The following is a 24,630-nucleotide window of genomic DNA, read 5'->3' on the forward strand; positions in this document are numbered from 1 at the left end:
TTGTGTGTGAAAATCACACTTCCCTGCTAAAGTACATAATATTGGGCCACATGCTTTCTAGCATATCACGTGTCAGGGAAGCAAACCCAGGAAAAGCACTAATACAGCCCTATGTGTCCCTCATGGCTATAAGCACAGCCACAAGCACAAGCATGCTAACACACAGGAAATCTGTGCATGATCCCCAGAATTCACAGATGCAACGTGCATTTCTGTGCCCGTGCCCTGACACCAGCTGGCAGCAGGAGGTCAGCTCCCAGCCTCAGCTCACTCTCTGTTCCTTGGGTTTGCTTTAATGCCTCCTTTGAGACACTGCCTCAGCGCAGTGAGTTTGTGAATGTGACATATCATTCAATATTATCCACCATGAGCCACTCTGTTCCTATAGCAACTGCCTCCTTAGCCCAGTTCCTGGGCCTCTTCAGGTCTGTTTGATATTCACCTTGACACCTTTGGTGGAGGCCTTGAAGGAACACACAAAGTGTGAAAACACCTTGTACTTATTAGGCCAAGGTAATTCCTCCCCACATGGATGGGCACATATCATCTCCAAGAAAGGGGCTCCCACCTCCACGACTCCCGTCCATCCTCCAACTCTCTATATCCTTGCATGAATAACGACCTGCACAGCTTAACCTGGACTGGAGCCTGAAATCCACAACGAGAAACGCTCTGATCTGGGCTCCTTCCAAAAGGGCCACGCAGATATAACTCGAAGAATGCGTAAAACGTTGACCCTAGCTGACGTAATTTCTTTTGGTTGATCTGATGCAAACCTGTGATGCACCCTGCAGCCCCTGCAACACTTGTGATTTTACCTGCAGCCCCTGCAACTGCTGTAATTTTAACTGCAGCCCCTCCAACAACTGTGATTTTACCTGCAGCCCCTGCAACCCCTGTGATGTTCCCTGCAGCCCCTCCAACCCTGGGACAGGCCCTACAGCTGGCTCCGGGGACTACCCCGTTGCCGTATCAGTCGCCAATAAACAAGATTTCAGCTGTCATGCAGGCGAGCACATTGTCACCTGGCTGCTGCGATGCTGGGATAACAGCTCCGGGAGCCTGGAATCGGAGGGCAGGGAAGCCAAGCAGCTGGGATCCTTCTCTGGGGAAGGGGGCACTGAGAAAGCGATCGGAAACGGGGCACAAGCCTCTGGAGGCGGCGCCTGTCAGGCGTGAAGGAAAGGGATCCCTTCCAGGAAGATGCTGTGGGGTTGCTGAGGGTCGAAGAACAGCAGGTGTGGTGTTTTTCCTCAGCTGGGCAGCTGAGCTCCACCTCAACCGCTCTCTCCCTGCCCCTCCTCAAACGGAAAGGGGAGAAAATAGGATGGAAGGGGCTCAAGGGCTGAGAGAAGGACAGGGAGATCACTCCACAATGATCGTCACGGGCAAAAGAGGCTCAGCAGAGCCTGTTCCAGTCCAGGCCGGGCCTGCTCCTGCGGGGGCTCTCCACAGGCCGCGGCCTCCTCCAGGCCACATCCACCTGCTCCACCGGGGGCTCCTCCACGGGCTGCAGCGTGGAGATCTGCTCCGTGTGGGACCCGTGGGCTGCAGGGGGACAGCCTGCTCCACCAGGGGCCTCTCCCCAGGCCGCAGGGGAACTGCTGCTGTGAGCCTGGAGCACCTCCTGCCTCCTGCTGCACTCACCTTGGGGGCTGCAGAGAGGTTTCTCACTCCTCCCTGACCCAGACGCTGCTGTGCAGCAGGTTTCTTTCCCTTTCTTAGGTGGGCTCTCACACAGGCGCAAAACATCATCCTTTTTGTCTCAGTTCTGGGCAGCAGCGGGTCCCTCTGGAGCCTCCTGGAACCGGCCCTTATCTAACATGGGGCAGCTGCTGCATTCTCCTCACAGAGGGCACCCCTGCAGCCCCCCGCTACCAGAACCTGTCCTCGTAAACCCAACACAAGACACCGACCGAGCCTCCCTGATTCCCAGCAGGTGGGTCAGGCTGGGAACCCAGGCCAGTGCCCGGCAGAGCCTCCTGGGCCTTGAAAAGCAAGCTTTATGGGGATGTAGCACCCAGAAAGAACGGAGTCACACAACAGGATTCATTTCCAAAACCGCCTCGTAGACACCTGGGCCAAAGAGCAGGGCCTTGAGCGGGTATATCACAATGACAGAGTTCATTTCCTTCCCAGTAGCTGGCATGTGCCGTTTTTTGGGATTTCGGGGCTACAGCGTGCTGCTAAGAGGGATGTCTTAGCTCTTGCAGGGCAGTGCTTCCACTAAGGCCAGGACTTTTCTGCATCTTCTACTGCCCTGCAAGCGAGGATGCTTGGGGCACACAGGAAGCTGGGAGGGGACACAGCTGCAGGGATTCCATAAGACACAAGCAAATGCAGCCATGGCTTGGTGACACTTCCTGTTGATTACTGCTCAACACAAATTACCTCGAGCAAGTAACTGTGATGACTAAAGGAAAGAGACGTATGGATGCTGCTAAGCTCTTCTAGCTTGTACCAGGTAGGAAAGATACCTCTGTAGCAGGCGTGAAGAGGATAGCACTAATTAATTAGATGAGAAGTGGAGGAAAGGCACTTAGAGGTAGTGAAAATCAGTTAACGTGATGATCCGGGGAAGCTTCAGTCTGCTTAAGGAGTAGCAAGAACAAGCCTAAAGTCATAGCCAAATACAAGAAAGAGGAGGACACGCAGCATGAGAAGCTCCCGAAAGAAAGGAGCTCTGTTTTGGGTAAAAATCAGTCCCTTTTTCTATCATGGAGACATCCAAGGGCGTAGGACACGTGCACTTCAGGGAACCAAGAGATGCTGTGCATTTCTCTCGTCCCCCTGACACAGCCACTAGGTGACGATGCTTCCAATTCTCTCTAAAGAAACCTTGCTTTCTCAGGCCCAGGTGTCCAGCTGCACACCAAGGACATCCCTGGCTCCCAGGCACAGTTCCCAGGCCGAAGGCCGAGCTCCCCTCCGAACCCCCATTCCAGCAGACCTTGCTCCTGGCATGGTGGAGCAGCCACTTCATGTCAGCCTTTTCTCCTGGCAGTCAGCTTACCGCCGTAACCTCTGCCATCGGGGCGCCCGAGAGCCGTGTGAGGTCAGCAGAGAGTCACTGTCAGCCTTTGACCTCACAAAGGTGGGTGGCCATAAGTGCCCTGAGCGTCCAGCTCGCATTGAGTACTGCTGGTGGCACTCGAGGCGTGGAGGTCTGCATGGTGCAATGGGAGACGCCGATGTCCTGCTGCTGGAACAAGAGACGCTGATGTGCTGCTGGTGCAGGAGGAGACCTGAAGGTGCTGCTGCTTACAGGTGCTGAGGAGCGGGCAGCCTCCGTGCCGGTGGCTGAGCATGCTCCTCTTAATTACTGCTCTACCCTTCCTATCTTTTTACTAAGGTGGGTAGAGAGAAATGCCCATATCTGTTTATTTCCTGGTAAGAAATGTAAGAGCCTTGTATCTGCATATTCAGCAGATTCATCCCAGCGCCCTTGGTTCTGGCGATCTGTGTTGATCTGTAATAAAGAGCAATCGGTAGCACACCAAGTCTCCGTGACCTTGCATCTAACAGAATCGTCCAAATCCCTGTTGTGATCTCTCTACAGCTGTGGGCTGGCTAAGCTGTCTGTTGGATGGTGAAAATGGGAAATGATTGGGATGGGAAATGATGAGTGGGCCGAGAAATCATTGCTGGGATGGGAAGACTTCCTTGGGGTGGAAAGCCATTGGGCTAGGAAATCAAAGAGATGGGAAATCTTCCCTGGGTTTGAAATCCTTGGGAAGCAAAAGCGTCGGGATGGGAAATCACTCCGGGGATGGGGAAGTATTGGGATGGGAAGTCTTTAATGGGGCGGGTAACATTCACTGGGGAAGGAAGTACTTGGAAAAGTAATCAGAGAGATGGGAATTCTTTGGGATGAGATCTCTTTGGATTAAGAAAGGCTTCGTGTCGATGGGAAATATCTCGTATGGGAATCTGTTATCATGTGAAATTGTAAGGATGGGAAATGACCGTTAGGATGAAAAGCTGGTACTGGGACGGGAAATGCTTGGGACGGGGAAGTGTTGGTGTGAAACCGTCCTGGGCATGGCAAATGATGCGTGGGAGGGAAAGCCTGATGGGGATGGAAAAGTCTTGCGACGGGAAGCCTGCTTGGGTCCAAAACCTGCAGTCCTCACCAAGATGGCGGTGAGGGGCTGGTCAGCCGTTGGGACGGAACCGCCGTTGCCCGCGTTCCCCAACCGACCGCCCCACTCTCCAGCCACCATGGCAGGTACAGCAGCCGGCTCCCGCTCCTCCCGGGGCTGCGGCCCTGCTGGCGAGCCCAGCGCCCCAGATCTCACCCCAGCGCCCTTTTTCCCACAGAGGGTTTCCCCAGACGGCTTCCGCGGCTTCCGCAGACGCAAAACTCCCCCTTCGTCGTCCCAGCCGTGCCGTCAACGGTGGCTGCGTGGCTGCTGCCCTCCCTCCCCGGAGCGATGGCGCTGCCCTTGCAGCCCCCCCAGGTACCCACCCTCCCCTACGCGCTGCCCCAGGCCACCGTCTGGCACGTGGTGCCGGGGGTCCAGGGGCAGGTGCTGCAGCTCCCCGCCGGGGTGCAGCTGGCACCTGGGGGGCACCTCCCACCCGAGGGGCACCACCTGCAGCTTGGGCAGCTCCCCGCCGTGGGGCATCTCCCTGCTGTGGGGCAGCTCCCCCACACCGCTCCTCCCTGGGCCCCCGTCTACCAGTGGGGACAGCCCGTGGGGACGGGGACGGTGCTGCCCCAGGATCCCCTCTGGCTGGGGCCCGGGGCCGTGCTCCATGGGGAGCTCCTGCACCCCGCAGGCACCTGCCTGCTGCAGGCCCCTGCCCACCCCGGCCCCCCACCCCTCCTCGTCCCGGGGCCTCCGCTGCGGGGGCAGGCGCTCCCCGCGCCCCGCACCCTGACCAGCAGCCGGGGGCAGCTGCCGGAGCCCTGCGACCACGCCGTGGGGCTCAGCGAGGACCAGGGGCCCCCGCTGCCCGGCCCCACTCCCTCCGAGCCTGCCCAGGCTCCAACGACTGCCAGCACCCGGACGGTGACGCCCGACGGTGAGTTTGGGGCTGGCGCAGCCGGCCGCTGGGCGCCCCACACCCAGGAGCCATGGGAAAGCTGGCATCGCCCATCCTGGGGGATTTGCTTGCTTTTTCCTCAGCGGCGACAGTTGCAGAGGTGCCTGAGGAGCCCCTGGAGCTGCTTGAGCTGGGCCCCGATGCCTTCGCCGAGGCCTTTCCCCACCTGGCAGGGGACAGCCAGCAGCTGCAGCACCTGCAGGACCAGCTCCCGGCCGACCTGGACATCTCCGGCTTGGAGGAGCTGCTCAGCTGGCTCGATGCCGTGGAGCCCCAGGACGCCTTCCCCGGTGTCCCCAGCAGTCCTGTGCTCAGCCGCTTCCTGTCTGAGCTGCCCGACCTCTGCGAGGACATGGAGGAGCCGAGCACACAGGGACTGGCAGCCACCAGAGCACTGGGTGAGGTACCCTCAACCCCTGGGGTGCACCCCGAGAAGGTGCAGGGTGGGCGGGCGGTGCAGCCCCCTGCTGTGCCGGCAGCGAGCTCCCCCCTCGAGCCTGCAGCCAGTCCCCAGCTCAGTGCCCTCAGGAGACCCCTGCCCAACCCTCCCTTCCCTCTCCCCAAAAGGCCCCCCCACCCTGAATTCCTCACTGCCCTTAGCAGACCCCTGCCCAACCCTCCCTCGCGTCCCCTCAAGAGACCCCCCGACCCTGAATTCCTTAATTCCCTTAGGAGACCCCTGCCCAAGCCTCGCCTGAGTCCCCTCAAGAGCCCCCCCGACCCTGAATTTATTAGAGCCCTTAGGAGACCCCTGCCCAATCCCCCTCTGGGTCCCCTCAAGAGCCCCCCCGGCCCTGAATTTATTAGAGCCCTTAGGAGGCCCCTGCCCAATCCCCCTCTGAGTCCCCTCAAGAGCCCCCCGCCTGCCCCTGCGCCCACCGGCACCAAGTGGGGGGCCAAGCGCCCCGCGCCCACCAGCACCCCCAGCACAGCGCAGAGCTCCCAGCACAGGAGGCCGGCGACGGAGAAAACCCCCGGCAAGGAGAAGACGACGCTGCTGGGCCAGGGTGGCCAAGGCCCCAAGACGCTGTGCCAGGGGAAGACGGGTGGCCACAGCGCGGTGGCTGGCAGCAGCAGCCAAGCGGGCGGCGGCAGGCAGCAGCCGGCGAGCGACAGCACCAGGGCGCCCAGCAAGAGAGCCCGAAGCCCGGGGGCTGCTGGGGGGCAAGGAGCAGCGGCACCGCCTCCCCGGAGAGCGCTGCTGCTGCTGGAGCCCCCCCCCATTAAGCCCCGTGCCCGTGCCCGTGCCGTGCGGGCCCAGGACAGGCTCCGTCCCCAAGGCATCGGGGACAAGACGCTGCAGCGCCAGCACCCGGGGACAAAGACCCCCAGCGAGACTTTGCAGCCGCTGGGGGCCAGGGCGAAGGCGCTGGGGCCAGTGCGCCAGCCGCCCTGTGTGCAGCTGCAGCCCACCTCCAGCGGCCCCAGCAGCATGCCCAGGGCCCCGCCGACGGTGCCAGGCTCCAGCGCTGTGCCCGCTGCCCCCCGGCCCCCAGCTGGCGACAAGGCCCAGGCGGTGCCGGCACCACCAGGCAGCACGGCGCGAGCGTGGAGAGCTCCCGTGCAGCAGGCGCCCAGAGCGCCGTGCCTGCCAGCCGCGGGGGGCCAAGCGCAGCGGGAGCCTCTGCCCACGCAGCCACGCACGCTGCAGCGTCCGGCGCAGCCCCGCGTGGACTACGTGCCCTGCGTGGGGCCCTGGGCGGGCGGCGACGCGGCGCCCACGCCGCTGGAGGAGCAGGAGGCGTCGGTGCCCATCACGCCGCAGCAGCGTCCCGAGCGGGAGCGCCTGAAGAAGCTGGCCCAGGAGGAGCGGCAGCGGGCGGCCCACCAGATGAAGATCGGCCCCGTGCAATTCTTCGTGCAGCGGCAGAAGGACCACGCCATAGCCAAGTATTACGGCTACCCGTGACCCTGCGCTCCTCGACGGCCCCCGCAGCACCCGGGCCCGCTCAGCATGCAGGCACAGAGACCTCTGCAGGCGCCTGCTCCAGCTTCAGCCACGCTCCTCAGCCCTTGCCCCCCTCGCTTGCCCTCTCCCTTCTCCAGTGCTGGAGCTGGGCAGTGTTTGCCACTGTCAGGGATGGGCAACTGGGGCAATGGGAAATGCGCGGGTCACGAATGAACGTTGCAGTGGGAAGCTGTTGGGATGTTGGCAATAGCTGGGGTGGGAAAGGTTGGGCATGGGAACTGCTTGTTGGGACACCAAATGGCTGAGATCCCAAACTTATTTCTTCGTTCGGGTCATTTCTCTTATTTAGTGCCTTCCTTATTAAATTCCTCTAGTGTAGGTGTTCACTCAGCAAGGCCTCTGCCTGCAGCTGTTCTTGCACTGGGATGCCGAGGGGATTTCATGCAGCCCGCTCCCGCTGCCCATGCTCAGTCCGTGCATGGATGTGGGCATGGCCAGCACGGACGGGAGAAAATGGGTGGACGGCTGGGTGGATGGGAGGGTGATGGGAGTTGGGAATTCAGCCTTGGGATCAGACACGGGAGGTTGTTGGGATAGGAAATGATCAGTGGGATGGGAAGTCACGATGGGGATAGGAATTCATTAGAATGGGAAAAATTGGTTTCATTTTTATTTCATTAAATTTACTTTATTGACTGTGTTGTACAGGATGGCATTTTTTTAGGTTCTCTTCCTTTTCTACCCTATTAAACTCTCTTTATCACAACGCACTGCTTTGTACTTTAGTTTTCCTTCCGAGTCGTTCTGGATTCACTCAGGGTGGGGGGGACATTAGTGAACGCCTGTGTGCTTCAGATCCAAGGTCACCTTTGCCCTCAACTCAAGATACATATTTGCATCTGTTGTCATGATACAAAATTAACAACAACAAATAAAAGTTAACTACTTCCGAGCACCAGCTGTACGTTTGCTGGGTCTGCTCTATGCATTTGAAGACCATTCACTACTATTCAGCACCTTCAGGAGAAAATGTGTGGTTCTAGGGAAATGCGTCTTGATCTGATGCAAACCTGTGACGCACCCTGCGGCCCCTGCAACCCCTGTGATTTTACCTGCAGCCCTTCCAACCCCTGTGATTTTAACTGCAGCCCCTGCAACCCCTATGATTTTACCTGCAGCCCCTGCAACCCCTGTGAAGTTACCTGCAGCCCCTCCAACCCTTGTGATGTTCCCTGCAGCCCCTCCAACCCTGGGACAGGCCCTACAGCTGGCTCCAGGGACTACCCCGTTGCCGTATCAGTCGCCAATACACACAAGATGAAGGAATGGATGCAGAAGTCATCTCGTTTAGGCAGGGAAGAAAGTCCTCCTAAGACGGGGAAGGAGCAATAGGAAGGCGAGGCAGGCGACCCCAATGTAGGGCCATCAAAGGGAAGAGGAGGCTGTTATAAAATAGAAAAGAGAGAAAAGCAGCAGTAGGCAGGTGATCCCCATCCCTGGGCGAGCTGCGAGACATGGGACAAGATTTCAGCTGTCATGCAGGCGAGCACATTGTCACCTGGCTGCTGCGATGCTGGGATAACAGCTCCGGGAGCCTGGAATCGGAGGGCAGGGAAGCCAAGCAGCTGGGATCCTTCTCTGGGGAAGGGGGCACTGAGAAAGCGATCGGAAACGGGGCACAAGCCTCTGGAGGCAGCGCCTGTCAGGCGTGAAGGAAAGGGTTCCCTTCCAGGAAGATGCTGTGGGGTTGCTGAGGGTCGAAGAACAGCAGGTGTGGTGTTTTTCCTCAGCTGGGCAGCTGAGCTCCACCTCAACCGCTCTCTCCCTGCCCCTCCTCAAACGGAAAGGGGAGAAAATAGGATGGAAGGGGCTCAAGGTCTGAGAGAAGGACAGGGAGATCACTCCACTATGATCGTCACGGGCAAAAGAGGCTCAGCAGAGCCTGTTCCAGTGCAGGCCGGGCCTGCTCCTGCGGGGGCTCTCCACAGGCCGCGGCCTCCTCCAGGCCACATCCACCTGCTCCACCGGGGGCTCCTCCACGGGCTGCAGCGTGGAGATCTGCTCCGTGTGGGACCCGTGGGCTGCAGGGGGACAGCCTGCTCCACCAGGGGCCTCTCCCCAGGCCGCAGGGGAACTGCTGCTGTGAGCCTGGAGCACCTCCTGCCTCCTGCTGCACTCACCTTGGGGGCTGCAGAGAGGTTTCTCACTCCTCCCTGACCCAGACGCTGCTGTGCAGCAGGTTTCTTTCCCTTTCTTAGGTGGGCTCTCACACAGGCGCAAAACATCATCCTTTTTGTCTCAGTTCTGGGCAGCAGCGGGTCCCTCTGGAGCCTCCTGGAACCGGCCCTTATCTAACATGGGGCAGCTGCTGCATTCTCCTCACAGAGGACACCCCTGCAGCCCCCCGCTACCAGAACCTGTCCTTGTAAACACAGCACAAGACACCGACCGAGCCTCCCTGATTCCCAGCAGGTGGGTCAGGCTGGGAACCCAGGCCAGTGCCCGGCAGAGCCTCCTGGGCCTTGAAAAGCAAGCTTTATGGGGACGTAGCACCCAGAAAGAACGGAGTCACACAACAGGATTCATTTCCAAAACCGCCTCGTAGACACCTGGGCCAAAGAGCAGGGCCTTGAGCGGGTATATCACAATGACAGAGTTCATTTCCTTCCCAGTAGCTGGCATGTGCCGTTTTTTGGGATTTCGGGGCTACAGTGTGCTGCTAAGAGGGATGTCTTAGCTCTTGCAGGGCAGTGCTTCCACTAAGGCCAGGACTTTTCTGCATCTTCTACTGCCCTGCAAGCGGGGATGCTTGGGGCACACAGGAAGCTGGGAGGGGACACAGCTGCAGGGATTCCATAAGACACAAGCAAATGCAGCCTTGGCTTGGTGACACTTCCTGTTGATTACTGCTCAACACAAATTACCTCGAGCAAGTAACTGTGACGACTAAAGGAAAGAGACGTATGGATGCTGCTAAGCTCTTCTAGCTTGTACCAGGTAGGAAAGATACCTCTGTAGCAGGCGTGAAGAGGATAGCACTAATTAATTAGATGAGAAGTGGAGGAAAGGCACGTAGAGGTAGTGAAAATCAGTTAACGTGATGATCCGGGGAAGCTTCAGTCTGCTTAAGGAGTAGCAAGAACAAGCCTAAAGTCATAGCCAAATACAAGAAAGAGAGGAGGACACGCAGCATGAGAAGCTCCCGAGAGAAAGGAGCTCTGTTTTGGGTAAAAATCAGTCCCTTTTTCTATCATGGAGACATCCAAGGGTGTAGGACACGTGCACTTCAGGGAACCAAGAGATGCTGTGCATTTCTCTCGTCCCCCTGACACAGCCACTAGGTGACGATGCTTCCAATTCTCTCTAAAGAAACCTTGCTTTCTCAGGCCCAGGTGTCCAGCTGCACACCAAGGACATCCCTGGCTCCCAGGCACAGTTCCCAGGCCGAAGGCCGAGCTCCCCTCCGAACCCCCATTCCAGCAGACCTTGCTCCTGGCATTGTGGAGCAGCCACTTCATGTCAGCCTTTTCTCCTGGCAGTCAGCTTACCGCCGTAACCTCTGCCATCGGGGCGCCCGAGAGCCGTGTGAGGTCAGCAGAGAGTCACTGTCAGCCTTTGACCTCACAAAGGTGGGTGGCCATAAGTGCCCTGAGCGTCCAGCTTGCATTGAGTACTGCTGGTGGCACTCGAGGCGTGGAGGTCTGCATGGTGCAATGGGAGACGCCGATGTCCTGCTGCTGGAACAAGAGACGCTGATGTGCTGCTGGTGCAGGAGGAGACCTGAAGGTGCTGCTGCTTACAGGTGCTGAGGAGCGGGCAGCCTCCGTGCCGGTGGCTGAGCATGCTCCTCTTAATTACTGCTCTACCCTTCCTATCTTTTTACTAAGGTGGGTAGAGAGAAATGCCCATATCTGTTTATTTCCTGGTAAGAAATGTAAGAGCCTTGTATCTGCATATTCAGCAGATTCATCCCAGCGCCCTTGGTACTGGCGATCTGTGTTGATCTGTAATAAAGAGCAATCGGTAGCACACCAAGTCTCCGTGACCTTGCATCTAACAGAGTCGTCCAAATCCCTGTTGTGATCTCTCTACAGCTGTGGGCTGGCTAAGCTGTCTGTTGGATGGTGAAAATGGGAAATGATTGGGATGGGAAATGATGAGTGGGCCGAGAAATCATTGCTGGGATGGGAAGACTTCCTTGGGGTGGAAAGCCATTGGGCTAGGAAATCAAAGAGATGGGAAATCTTCCCTGGGTTTGAAATCCTTGGGAAGCAAAAGCGTCGGGATGGGAAATCACTCCGGGGATGGGGAAGTATTGGGATGGGAAGTCTTTAATGGGGCGGGTAACATTCACTGGGGAAGGAAGTACTTGGAAAAGTAATCAGAGAGATGGGAATTCTTTGGGATGAGATCTCTTTGGATTAAGAAAGGCTTCGTGTCGATGGGAAATATCTCGTATGGGAATCTGTTATCATGTGAAATTGTAAGGATGGGAAATGACCGTTAGGATGAAAAGCTGGTACTGGGACGGGAAATGCTTGGGACGGGGAAGTGTTGGTGTGAAACCGTCCTGGGCATGGCAAATGATGCGTGGGAGGGAAAGCCTGATGGGGATGGAAAAGTCTTGCGACGGGAAGCCTGCTTGGGTCCAAAACCTGCAGTCCTCACCAAGATGGCGGTGAGGGGCTGGTCAGCCGTTGGGACGGAACCGCCGTTGCCCGCGTTCCCCAACCGACCGCCCCACTCTCCAGCCACCATGGCAGGTACAGCAGCCGGCTCCCGCTCCTCCCGGGGCTGCGGCCCTGCTGGCGAGCCCAGCGCCCCAGATCTCACCCCAGCGCCCTTTTTCCCACAGAGGGTTTCCCCAGACGGCTTCCGCGGCTTCCGCAGACGCAAAACTCCCCCTTCGTCGTCCCAGCCGTGCCGTCAACGGTGGCTGCGTGGCTGCTGCCCTCCCTCCCCGGAGCGATGGCGCTGCCCTTGCAGCCCCCCCAGGTACCCACCCTCCCCTACGCGCTGCCCCAGGCCACCGTCTGGCACGTGGTGCCGGGGGTCCAGGGGCAGGTGCTGCAGCTCCCCGCCGGGGTGCAGCTGGCACCTGGGGGGCACCTCCCACCCGAGGGGCACCACCTGCAGCTTGGGCAGCTCCCCGCCGTGGGGCAGCTCCCTGCTGTGGGGCAGCTCCCCCACACCGCTCCTCCCTGGGCCCCCGTCTACCAGTGGGGACAGCCCGTGGGGACGGGGACGGTGCTGCCCCAGGATCCCCTCTGGCTGGGGCCCGGGGCCGTGCTCCATGGGGAGCTCCTGCACCCCGCAGGCACCTGCCTGCTGCAGGCCCCTGCCCACCCCGGCCCCCCACCCCTCCTCGTCCCGGGGCCTCCGCTGCGGGGGCAGGCGCTCCCCACGCCCCGCACCCTGACCAGCAGCCGGGGGCAGCTGCCGGAGCCCTGCGACCACGCCGTGGGGCTCAGCGAGGACCAGGGGCCCCCGCTGCCCGGCCCCACTCCCTCCGAGCCTGCCCAGGCTCCAACGACTGCCAGCACCCGGACGGTGACGCCCGACGGTGAGTTTGGGGCTGGCGCAGCCGGCCGCTGGGCGCCCCACACCCAGGAGCCATGGGAAAGCTGGCATCGCCCATCCTGGGGGATTTGCTTGCTTTTTCCTCAGCGGCGACAGTTGCAGAGGTGCCTGAGGAGCCCCTGGAGCTGCTTGAGCTGGGCCCCGATGCCTTCGCCGAGGCCTTTCCCCACCTGGCAGGGGACAGCCAGCAGCTGCAGCACCTGCAGGACCAGCTCCCGGCCGACCTGGACATCTCCGGCTTGGAGGAGCTGCTCAGCTGGCTCGATGCCGTGGAGCCCCAGGACGCCTTCCCCGGTGTCCCCAGCAGTCCTGTGCTCAGCCGCTTCCTGTCTGAGCTGCCCGACCTCTGCGAGGACATGGAGGAGCCGAGCACACAGGGACTGGCAGCCACCAGAGCACTGGGTGAGGTACCCTCAACCCCTGGGGTGCACCCCGAGAAGGTGCAGGGTGGGCGGGCGGTGCAGCCCCCTGCTGTGCCGGCAGCGAGCTCCCCCCTCGAGCCTGCAGCCAGTCCCCAGCTCAGTGCCCTCAGGAGACCCCTGCCCAACCCTCCCTTCCCTCTCCCCAAAAGGCCCCCCCACCCTGAATTCCTCACTGCCCTTAGCAGACCCCTGCCCAACCCTCCCTCGCGTCCCCTCAAGAGACCCCCCGACCCTGAATTCCTTAATTCCCTTAGGAGACCCCTGCCCAAGCCTCGCCTGAGTCCCCTCAAGAGCCCCCCCGACCCTGAATTTATTAGAGCCCTTAGGAGACCCCTGCCCAATCCCCCTCTGGGTCCCCTCAAGAGCCCCCCCGGCCCTGAATTTATTAGAGCCCTTAGGAGGCCCCTGCCCAATCCCCCTCTGAGTCCCCTCAAGAGCCCCCCGCCTGCCCCTGCGCCCACCGGCACCAAGTGGGGGGCCAAGCGCCCCGCGCCCACCAGCACCCCCAGCACAGCGCAGAGCTCCCAGCACAGGAGGCCGGCGACGGAGAAAACCCCCGGCAAGGAGAAGACGACGCTGCTGGGCCAGGGTGGCCAAGGCCCCAAGACGCTGTGCCAGGGGAAGACGGGTGGCCACAGCGCGGTGGCTGGCAGCAGCAGCCAAGCGGGCGGCGGCAGGCAGCAGCCGGCGAGCGACAGCACCAGGGCGCCCAGCAAGAGAGCCCGAAGCCCGGGGGCTGCTGGGGGGCAAGGAGCAGCGGCACCGCCTCCCCGGAGAGCGCTGCTGCTGCTGGAGCCCCCCCCCATTAAGCCCCGTGCCCGTGCCCGTGCCGTGCGGGCCCAGGACAGGCTCCGTCCCCAAGGCATCGGGGACAAGACGCTGCAGCGCCAGCACCCGGGGACAAAGACCCCCAGCGAGACTTTGCAGCCGCTGGGGGCCAGGGCGAAGGCGCTGGGGCCAGTGCGCCAGCCGCCCTGTGTGCAGCTGCAGCCCACCTCCAGCGGCCCCAGCAGCATGCCCAGGGCCCCGCCGACGGTGCCAGGCTCCAGCGCTGTGCCCGCTGCCCCCCGGCCCCCAGCTGGCGACAAGGCCCAGGCGGTGCCGGCACCACCAGGCAGCACGGCGCGAGCGTGGAGAGCTCCCGTGCAGCAGGCGCCCAGAGCGCCGTGCCTGCCAGCCGCGGGGGGCCAAGCGCAGCGGGAGCCTCTGCCCACGCAGCCACGCACGCTGCAGCGTCCGGCGCAGCCCCGCGTGGACTACGTGCCCTGCGTGGGGCCCTGGGCGGGCGGCGACGCGGCGCCCACGCCGCTGGAGGAGCAGGAGGCGTCGGTGCCCATCACGCCGCAGCAGCGTCCCGAGCGGGAGCGCCTGAAGAAGCTGGCCCAGGAGGAGCGGCAGCGGGCGGCCCACCAGATGAAGATCGGCCCCGTGCAATTCTTCGTGCAGCGGCAGAAGGACCACGCCATAGCCAAGTATTACGGCTACCCGTGACCCTGCGCTCCTCGACGGCCCCCGCAGCACCCGGGCCCGCTCAGCATGCAGGCACAGAGACCTCTGCAGGCGCCTGCTCCAGCTTCAGCCACGCTCCTCAGCCCTTGCCCCCCTCGCTTGCCCTCTCCCTTCTCCAGTGCTGGAGCTGGGCAGTGTTTGCCACTGTCAGGGATGGGCAACTGGGGCAATGGGAAATGCGCGGGTCACGAATGAACGTTGCAGTGGGAAGCTGTTGGGATGTTGGCAATAGCTGGGGTGGGAAAGGTTGGGCATGGGAACTGCTTGTTGGGACACCAAATGGCTGACATCCCAAACTTATTTCTTCGTTCGGGTCATTTCTCTTATTTAGTGCCTTCCTTATTAAATTCCTCTAGTGTAGGTGTTCACTCAGCAAGGCCTCTGCCTGCAGCTGTTCTTGCACTGGGATGCCGAGGGGATTTCATGCAGCCCGCTCCCGCTGCCCATGCTCAGTCCGTGCATGGATGTGGGCATGGCCAGCACGGACGGGAGAAAATGGGTGGACGGCTGGGTGGATGGGAGGGTGATGGGAGTTGGGAATTCAGCCTTGGGATCAGACACGGGAGGTTGTTGGGATAGGAAATGATCAGTGGGATGGGAAGTCACGATGGGGATAGGAATTCATTAGAATGGGAAAAATTGGTTTCATTTTTATTTCATTAAATTTACTTTATTGACTGTGTTGTACAGGATGGCATTTTTTTAGGTTCTCTTCCTTTTCTACCCTATTAAACTCTCTTTATCACAACGCACTGCTTTGTACTTTAGTTTTCCTTCCGAGTCGTTCTGGATTCACTCAGGGTGGGGGGGACATTAGTGAACGCCTGTGTGCTTCAGATCCAAGGTCACCTTTGCCCTCAACTCAAGATACATATTTGCATCTGTTGTCATGATACAAAATTAACAACAACAAAATAAAAGTTAACTACTTCCGAGCACCAGCTGTACGTTTGCTGGGTCTGCTCTATGCATTTGAAGACCATTCACTACTATTCAGCACCTTCAGGAGAAAATGTGTGGTTCTAGGGAAATGCGTCTTGATCTGATGCAAACCTGTGACGCACCCTGCGGCCCCTGCAACCCCTGTGATTTTACCTGCAGCCCTTCCAACCCCTGTGATTTTAACTGCAGCCCCTGCAACCCCTATGATTTTACCTGCAGCCCCTGCAACCCCTGTGAAGTTACCTGCAGCCCCTCCAACCCTTGTGATGTTCCCTGCAGCCCCTCCAACCCTGGGACAGGCCCTACAGCTGGCTCCAGGGACTACCCCGTTGCCGTATCAGTCGCCAATACACACAAGATGAAGGAATGGATGCAGAAGTCATCTCGTTTAGGCAGGGAAGAAAGTCCTCCTAAGACGGGGAAGGAGCAATAGGAAGGCGAGGCAGGCGACCCCAATGTAGGGCCATGGAAGGGAAGAGGAGGCTGTTATAAAATAGAAAAGAGAGAAAAGCAGCAGTAGGCAGGTGATCCCCATCCCTGGGCGAGCTGCGAGACATGGGACAAGATTTCAGCTGTCATGCAGGCGAGCACATTGTCACCTGGCTGCTGCGATGCTGGGATAACAGCTCCGGGAGCCTGGAATCGGAGGGCAGGGAAGCCAAGCTGCTGGGATCCTTCTCTGGGGAAGGGGGCACTGAGAAAGCGATCGGAAACGGGGCACAAGCCTCTGGAGGCAGCGCCTGTCAGGCGTGAAGGAAAGGGTTCCCTTCCAGGAAGATGCTGTGGGGTTGCTGAGGGTCGAAGAACAGCAGGTGTGGTGTTTTTCCTCAGCTGGGCAGCTGAGCTCCACCTCAACCGCTCTCTCCCTGCCCCTCCTCAAACGGAAAGGGGAGAAAATAGGATGGAAGGGGCTCAAGGGCTGAGAGAAGGACAGGGAGATCACTCCACTATGATCGTCACGGGCAAAAGAGGCTCAGCAGAGCCTGTTCCAGTCCAGGCCGGGCCTGCTCCTGCGGGGGCTCTCCACAGGCCGCGGCCTCCTCCAGGCCACATCCACCTGCTCCAGCGGGGGCTCCTCCACGGGCTGCAGCGTGGAGATCTGCTCCGTGTGGGACCCGTGGGCTGCAGGGGGACAGCCTGCTCCACCAGGGGCCTCTCCCCAGGCCGCAGGGGAACTGCTGCTGTGAGCCTGGAGCACCTCCTGCCTCCTGCTGCACTCACCTTGGGGGCTGCAGAGAGGTTTCTCACTCCTCCCTGACCCAGACGCTGCTGTGCAGCAGGTTTCTTTCCCTTTCTTAGGTGGGCTCTCACGCAGGCGCAAACCATCATCCTTTTTGTCTCAGTTCTGGGCAGCAGCGGGTCCCTCTGGAGCCTCCTGGAACCGGCCCTTATCTAACATGGGGCAGCTGCTGCATTCTCCTCACAGAGGACACCCCTGCAGCCCCCCGCTACCAGAACCTGTCCTTGTAAACACAGCACAAGACACCGACCGAGCCTCCCTGATTCCCAGCAGGTGGGTCAGGCTGGGAACCCAGGCCAGTGCCCGGCAGAGCCTCCTGGGCCTTGAAAAGCAAGCTTTATGGGGACGTAGCACCCAGAAAGAACGGAGTCACACAACAGGATTCATTTCCAAAACCGCCTCGTAGACACCTGGGCCAAAGAGCAGGGCCTTGAGCGGGTATATCACAATGACAGAGTTCATTTCCTTCCCAGTAGCTGGCATGTGCCGTTTTTTGGGATTTCGGGGCTACAGCGTGCTGCTAAGAGGGATGTCTTAGCTCTTGCAGGGCAGTGCTTCCACTAAGGCCAGGACTTTTCTGCATCTTCTACTGCCCTGCAAGCGAGGATGCTTGGGGCACACAGGAAGCTGGGAGGGGACACAGCTGCAGGGATTCCATAAGACACAAGCAAATGCAGCCTTGGCTTGGTGACACTTCCTGTTGATTACTGCTCAACACAAATTACCTCGAGCAAGTAACTGTGACGACTAAAGGAAAGAGACGTATGGATGCTGCTAAGCTCTTCTAGCTTGTACCAGGTAGGAAAGATACCTCTGTAGCAGGCGTGAAGAGGATAGCACTAATTAATTAGATGAGAAGTGGAGGAAAGGCACGTAGAGGTAGTGAAAATCAGTTAACGTGATGATCCGGGGAAGCTTCAGTCTGCTTAAGGAGTAGCAAGAACAAGCCTAAAGTCATAGCCAAATACAAGAAAGAGAGGAGGACACGCAGCATGAGAAGCTCCCGAGAGAAAGGAGCTCTGTTTTGGGTAAAAATCAGTCCCTTTTTCTATCATGGAGACATCCAAGGGTGTAGGACACGTGCACTTCAGGGAACCAAGAGATGCTGTGCATTTCTCTCGTCCCCCTGACACAGCCACTAGGTGACGATGCTTCCAATTCTCTCTAAAGAAACCTTGCTTTCTCAGGCCCAGGTGTCCAGCTGCACACCAAGGACATCCCTGGCTCCCAGGCACAGTTCCCAGGCCGAAGGCCGAGCTCCCCTCCGAACCCCCATTCCAGCAGACCTTGCTCCTGGCATTGTGGAGCAGCCACTTCATGTCAGCCTTTTCTCCTGGCAGTCAGCTTACCGCCGTAACCTCTGCCATCGGGGCGCCCGAGAGCCGTGTGAGGTCAGCAGAGAGTCACTGTCAGCCTTTGACCTCACAAAGGTGGGTGGCCATAAGTGCCCTGAGCGTCCAGCTCGCATTGAGTACTGCTGGTGGCACTCGAGGCGTGGAGGTCTGCATGGTGCAATGGGAGACGCCGATGTCCTGCTGCTGGAACAAGAGACGCTGATGTGCTGCTGGTGCAGGAGGAGACCTGAAGGTGCTGCTGCTTACAGGTGCTGAGGAGCGGGCAGCCTCAGCGGGCAGCTGAATCAGAGGGCAGTGAAGCCAAGCAGCTTCCTTCTCTGGGGAAGGGGGCACAGAGAAAGTGATTGGAAATGGGGTACAAGCCCTCAGCCTCTAAAAGCAATCCCTCAGATGCTGAGGTATAATAAAGTTAGGTATATCTGTTTGACTCTAGACCCCAACATGTTTGTTAGTGTTCTGGTTTGTCCACTGCTTTCTTGTGGGGGATTTGAGTTGGCCATTACTGCTTAGGTGAATGCTGACTTCATAGCTATGGTGCACTTCATTCTTAAAATGGGAAGTTTCTACCAATTTCCTGTCCAAACTTGCTCATAAGAGGTTTTCTTGTCATTTTGTTTGTTTGTTTGTTTGTTTTTAAACTCCTGACTGCCATATAGCAAACATGACAAAAAATCACCCTTTTTTGAGAATCTCTGAGAATGGCTCTGCTTTGTATTATCACATGTCACTTCACCTGAACCATTTCAATCACAAGCGATAGCCTTCTGTCAGGCTTGGTAGTACTTCCCAACCTTATGTCACCTGCAAATCTCAAAGCTCCTGTGTAACTTTTAATCTTCAGCCACCGTGTCCATACCGAACATATCTAACTTTGAAGTCAGCTCTGCCCTGAATAGGAGGTTGGGTTTTCAGAGGTCCCTTCCAGCCTACATTTCTCCATGAGTCTTTGCCTCCTTAGCAGCTGCAGTTTCAGAACTGTCTCTGAGAATTACCATAGGTAACCACTCCTTTGCTGGTAATTCCCTCTTCAGTGTGAACAATTGCAAATTCCCTTTATTCTCTTGCAGCCCCAAAGCCCAAATCCGTAGATAATGTATCAGAAGCTCACAGAAAGTGAAATAGATGGAGTTCATCCCCTGTGTAGGGAAGAACTGGTCCTACAAAGGAAAGCTACTAAATTGTCTGGAAACAATTTAGCTCTGATAAATTATCTTGTAAATTACACATTACCCCCTACTTCCCTGGTCTTATCTGTTCTTGCTACAAAACTTTGCACGGTGTTGATGTCAAACTAACAGGCCCAAACTTGTCTGGATGACTCTTTACCCTCTTCTGGACAGAAGTATATTTGTTACTCTCCCATTCTGGGGACTATCCCCGATTTGCACAATTGTTATGCATTTTTCCTACTTGACTTGTTGTTCTGCGTGCCAATGCTGTTAACAGGCTAGGTAGATATCAGCTTTTCATTTTTCACTTGAATCACTATAGATTTTTATTTCACCCCAGATGATGTTGCGCCTAGTGCCCTACCCTCCTTTTCAATGGGAGTCCTGTCACTGCCCTTAATATCACATTGTTGTTGCTGTTAGATGCAGGAAATCAGATTTGCAGCATTTGAGACATCAGTAACTTTTGACCTATTTTTGCCTCAAGTGTGCAACTGTCCTAATTTGTTCTCTTTCTTCCCCCTGGTTTCTGTGGCTTAAGTACCACTTACTATTATTGTTTAATTTCCTATGTGAAGGAGGTTTTTGGTCATTCTTACTTTATTTCTGCAGTTTTTAACCTCTGAAACATACCTTTTCTCATCGCTTTTTTCCTCTTTGAATTTTGAATTTTAACTATGCCTTCTCTGCACTCAAGTCCCAGAGCTGCTTAGTCACACTCAATTATTCATTTCCTTAGATTTCAAGGTTTGCATTTCTAAGCCTCAGAACCTTCATTCTAAGCCTGGTTTTGTCTGTCTTGAAATGTAAAATGAGAAAAGTCAGCTCATGATCACACTTTATTCAAATTTTACTACATTTAAACCCATACAGGAGCCAAGTCTAAAACGGTCTTGTATTTTTTCACTTTTGGGAAGAAAGCCATCACATAGTATACCTGGATGAACATAAGTGGTAATTATCTTTCAATCTTTTGCTGGGAAGTTAAAGTCTCCCATAATTCCCATTATTGTTTACGTGTCTGATAACTGTACAGAGATAATTCACTATTACACTGGAGCTAAGAGCAAAGAGCAGGCTAGCAAGGCTGTCTATCTTTAGCAGTGATTTGCACAAAACCACTCTTTTGCTGACCCATAACATTTAATTTCTCTATCCTCTGCTTCTTGCTAACACAAAGCACCATCTTATTCCATCCATTTGCCTTGGTTTCCAGCCTTCCTGAGATTTATCGGTCCTTGTATGACATTCATGCCTTTGTTTCACCCTTCCTGTGTTGACACTTGTCATAACAGTTTTAGATCCTGAACATGATCATCTCAAAGTTTGCCTGACAGTTAGGTCTTCCTCACATTGTCATAGAGTATCAGGTCTCCACCACTTGAAATAGATCGTATTGGATTAGATTATTGGCACCGTCTCTTGTGCTGGTAGTCCATTATCTTCACAGTCCATACAACTGGCCATCAGTGAACATGAAGCGGCCTTATCCTGCCCATTTACCTTTCTGGAAATCAGCCACTCTCTCTGCCTAGAGCAGGGAATGGATTTTCCTCACCTTTCTTCAAAAGCTCTGAAGTTTTCTGTGATCTTTCCAATTTTATGGTATGATAAGCTTTTGCTTCCACCGAAGGGTAGAAGTTATTATGAATAGTGCCAACAAAACAGAAACATAACAATGAAAACGATATTTTAATTCAGAATAGGTATTTGAAAAGCTCACCTTTTCTAGCACAAATGGGGAAAAGAAAAAAAAAAAAAAAAAGCAGTCCTAAAACATCAAACCTGTGGCCAAAGAATTAGAAGAAACACTATTTTTCCAAAGCTGCAATGTTTTCCATTCATCTGGCTGGGCCAGCAGAGCACTGGAGACCTGGATGCACTGCACTCATGGCTGGTTACCCTAAACGACCTGCAGGGAGATCTTCTTATCTCTATCCCTCTGTTTCTCCTTTCAATCTCTGTTTTGTCTGTTTGTATCACTAGCTCTCAAATCGCCACTGATATATGCACGTGCAGCACCCAGCACAACCTTGTTTCAGGCTCCAGCGGGACCTTTAGGCATTACCATCCTGTAAACAAATAACAATGATAGTGAGTGTAATTACAATCGTCAAACTATTCCAGCTCCACATCATTAGCCATGCCCTGAGCTAAATAACATTTCAATCAGTTCGATATGTCATCTGTGGCTTTCTTCACTGTCACTTGCAATCCAGCAAACTCCTTCCTTCACGTTTCTAGATTAGACAGAGGGTTCTCAACTGCAGACATCCAATTCCCTGTTCAGGAAGCAGTGAGACCTTTCCTCTTCTCACAGATTTAAGATGATATCCAAGCATCATGAGACACAGTGCGTATGTCTCCTAGGCCCATCCCATGAGAGCAGGACATTTACCACACATGAGAAGAAGACTTAATGCAGTGGCAAAGCAAAATACTCAGTGTCAAAGCCATATCGAGATGATCATTAAAGACAGATCAAAATTACCCAATGCAGGAGGAAAATCTATCGTTTGTAGAAGATTATGTTCTCTGATTATTAGTTTCAAAATTAGTTTTTCCTTTGGATTTCCTCTGAACTTAAACTTAGTTTGGAATGCCTTTGGTTTTGAATATTTCTAAAATTGTATTACTTCTCCTAAGTAAGTTGCTAGTCTGTTCTATTTACGTGAAATTCAAATAATATTGTGAAGTATCTGCCATCAGTTTTACTGTGTGCCAGGCTGAGTTCCCTGATGAATTTCAAATTTCAGATATGAAACGGTAAAGGTTAAAAAAAAAAAAAATGTTACAAAGGGTACTTCATGCAGTAGCATAAACTTCTGTTTTCTCAAAACTTGTATCAGTTCATCTCACCAGGACCAGCAGGGGAAGCACACTCTGCCTAGGCACTGGCAAAGGCACACAGTGAGACTGTAGGGTCTCTTGCTGGGGTCATTCAAAATTTGACTGTACAAGCCCCTGAGCAATATGACAGGGCTTTAAAAATGGCCCTGCTTGAAGTACGGGGGTGATCTGGAGACCTCTAAGGTGCTTTCCAACAAAAGCTTTTCTATAATTGTATGAAATCACCTGCAATAGATTAACCCTTGTCATTATTCCCATCGCAGGAAATAACTGTGACACCTGGGTAACAGGTGAGCTGACTGCGACACCAGGGAGAGCCTTCCTGTACTGAAAGGCAACCTGTAGGAAAGCTGGGGAGGGAGTCTTTATCAGGGCCTGGAGCGACAGGACAAGGAGTAACCGCTTTAAACTGAAAAGTTAGATTTAGAATATATATTAGGAACAAATTCTCTACTGAGAGTACCTCACATCCTGTGCATCTGCCAACTTCTGCATTTTATGGTTGCCTCCCCTACTTAAGAGAGGATATTGGAGTGCTGTGTGAAACACTCAGATCTTACAGGAACAAAACAATACCTTACCTTTAGCGTTCAAATACGTGCCCAGTACGTTCAGCTGAAACAACTTCTAACCTACAGCGTTTGGTCGAAAGTTCCAATTTCTGTCTCAGTTCCATGTACACCAAATTTTCAAGCAGGATTTCTGGGCCAGTGTCGTCTGTCTGTGATAGACTGCTTTGCTAGATCATCATTCACTGCTCCCTCTGCCAGGCACAGGCCTTTCTCTCTTAATCCCTTGTAAGAAAACTTGCAGAGGTATATGGGGTAGCAGTCAGCAGTGTAAAAGAATAAGAGACATACTGCCTTCGCACATATATATACAACACAATATCAAAGATCTCATCAAGGTCCACCAAGGAAAGGAAGCAATGCAGGAGAAAGAAGACAGGACAACAGGGGGAATGGAGAGCATAAGGGAGGAGGCAGCCAGTGGCCTTAAAAACAAAGCATAAAAATAACTTCCAGTAGTGGGACATAGTGAATTGGAGCTCTAAGGTCTGCATCTAGAGATGTCTTTTATCTTTATCATGCAGTTGTGGAGATGGGTCCTCTGGTTTTGGTCATGTTTTTTCACATTCTGCAATTATCTCCCAAGAACCACCCCCTGTTGGGCAGAAAGGTAGAGGTGCGCTCCAGAAACACAGCGATGGCAAGGAGTCCTCCACTTCATTCTTCCATTTTTTTCCAGCTGGAAGCATCCATAGTTGTCAACTGAATTGGTTTTGAGGAGTAGGAAAGACAGCATTGCTGGATTTCTGCTTTCTCCTAGATCCTATCATACCACATCATGACAGTTGTCTTTGTTTTATGTCCTTTTATGCCTGGATGTTTCTCATTTTTATGAGTGTAGGGTTTTCTATTTTTCTTTCTTTCTCTTCTTTCTTTCTTTCTTTCTTTCTTTCTTTCTTTCTTTCTTTCTTTCTTTCTTTCTTTCTTTCTTTCTTTCTTTCTTTCTTTCTTTCTTTCTTTCTTTCTTTCTTTTTCTTACTTCCTGTCTCTCTTTCTGTCTGTCTGTCTGTCTGTCTTGTCTCTTTCTGTCCAGCACTGATTTTATTGCTATTTGTGCATATCCAGACTGTACAGTTTTCTCCATTCCCTCTGTTTCTTCCCTGTGTCTTGCCCCTCTTCCCTGCAACTGAACAGCATTGCCTTGATCAATGAAGTGGCAACATGCGGCTTACACAGTAAACTGCTGAAATTGCAGCTACAGCCATGGAGCACAGCTGCAGATCAACAGAAGACCACCAATAACTCACATTTCTAAACTGCTTGTCACAATTCTTCAGTATGTAGGCTGTGATGCTGCCATGAGTGATCTCACCTCTTAAGTACCCATCCATTTCTTCTCTTCCCAGACCCTCAAGGTATCCTGGTCAAACCACACCCCTTGCCCCATCTCTCTGTCCCACATTCCTTTCCCTCAGGGCCAATCTTTTTTTTTTTTTTTTTTTTTTTTTTCAGCATAGTATCTCCATAGAAGCTGCTGCTCCCCAACTCCGAGTTGACTAGGGCTGAACTATTGAAAAAGAAGAGAAAAGCTATAAATTATAGTGAGAGATGGTGAATACCTAACGATCTCTTCAAAGCAGGAATTTAAGGGAATAAGTAATTGATAAATGGAGTTAAGATCACTAGGAAAAAATCCACTGTTGCAATCAGTAGAGTTAAGAAGTTTTTCAAGTACATTAGAAACAAAACTTAGAGTAATGACACAGATCCAATACGGGATCGGTATTGCTTCAGTGAGAAATGATGAAAAAAAAAAAAACCAACATCACATACATGTGTATGTGTTGTTGTGTATTTGGAAAAAAAACAGGCTAATGAAAACTGCATGCTCAATTAGACGATTTTTTTTGTTGTCATTGGTAGGGAATTGTGTGCTTTATAACACAATATGTGCTATATGTTTTTTATATATGTTTTAATAAATAGACTTTATTAGATAACTGATTTTGAATGTATAGCCTAGATGTTAGAAGAATTAACAACATGCAATATTACTTGTAAAAATTAACAACATGTGGTATCTAAATAATATTTAG

At 54.7% G+C, this 24,630-nt stretch overlaps 1 protein-coding gene across 1 annotated transcript; it reads left to right on the forward strand.

Annotated features, from left to right (window-relative positions):
* Positions 1-4,140: 4,140 nt before the first annotated feature.
* Positions 4,141-24,094, forward strand: LOC136788608 (uncharacterized). Its single transcript, XM_066987170.1, has 3 exons — positions 4,141-5,028; positions 5,133-5,485; positions 24,047-24,094. Exons 1-3 carry the CDS (start codon positions 4,434-4,436, stop codon positions 24,092-24,094), a joined length of 996 nt encoding a protein of 331 aa, XP_066843271.1. The 5' UTR covers positions 4,141-4,433.
* Positions 24,095-24,630: the final 536 nt, after the last annotated feature.

Source organism: Anser cygnoides, chromosome W (assembly GCF_040182565.1).
Source record: "Anser cygnoides isolate HZ-2024a breed goose chromosome W, Taihu_goose_T2T_genome, whole genome shotgun sequence".
Lineage (NCBI taxonomy): Eukaryota > Metazoa > Chordata > Aves > Anseriformes > Anatidae > Anser > Anser cygnoides.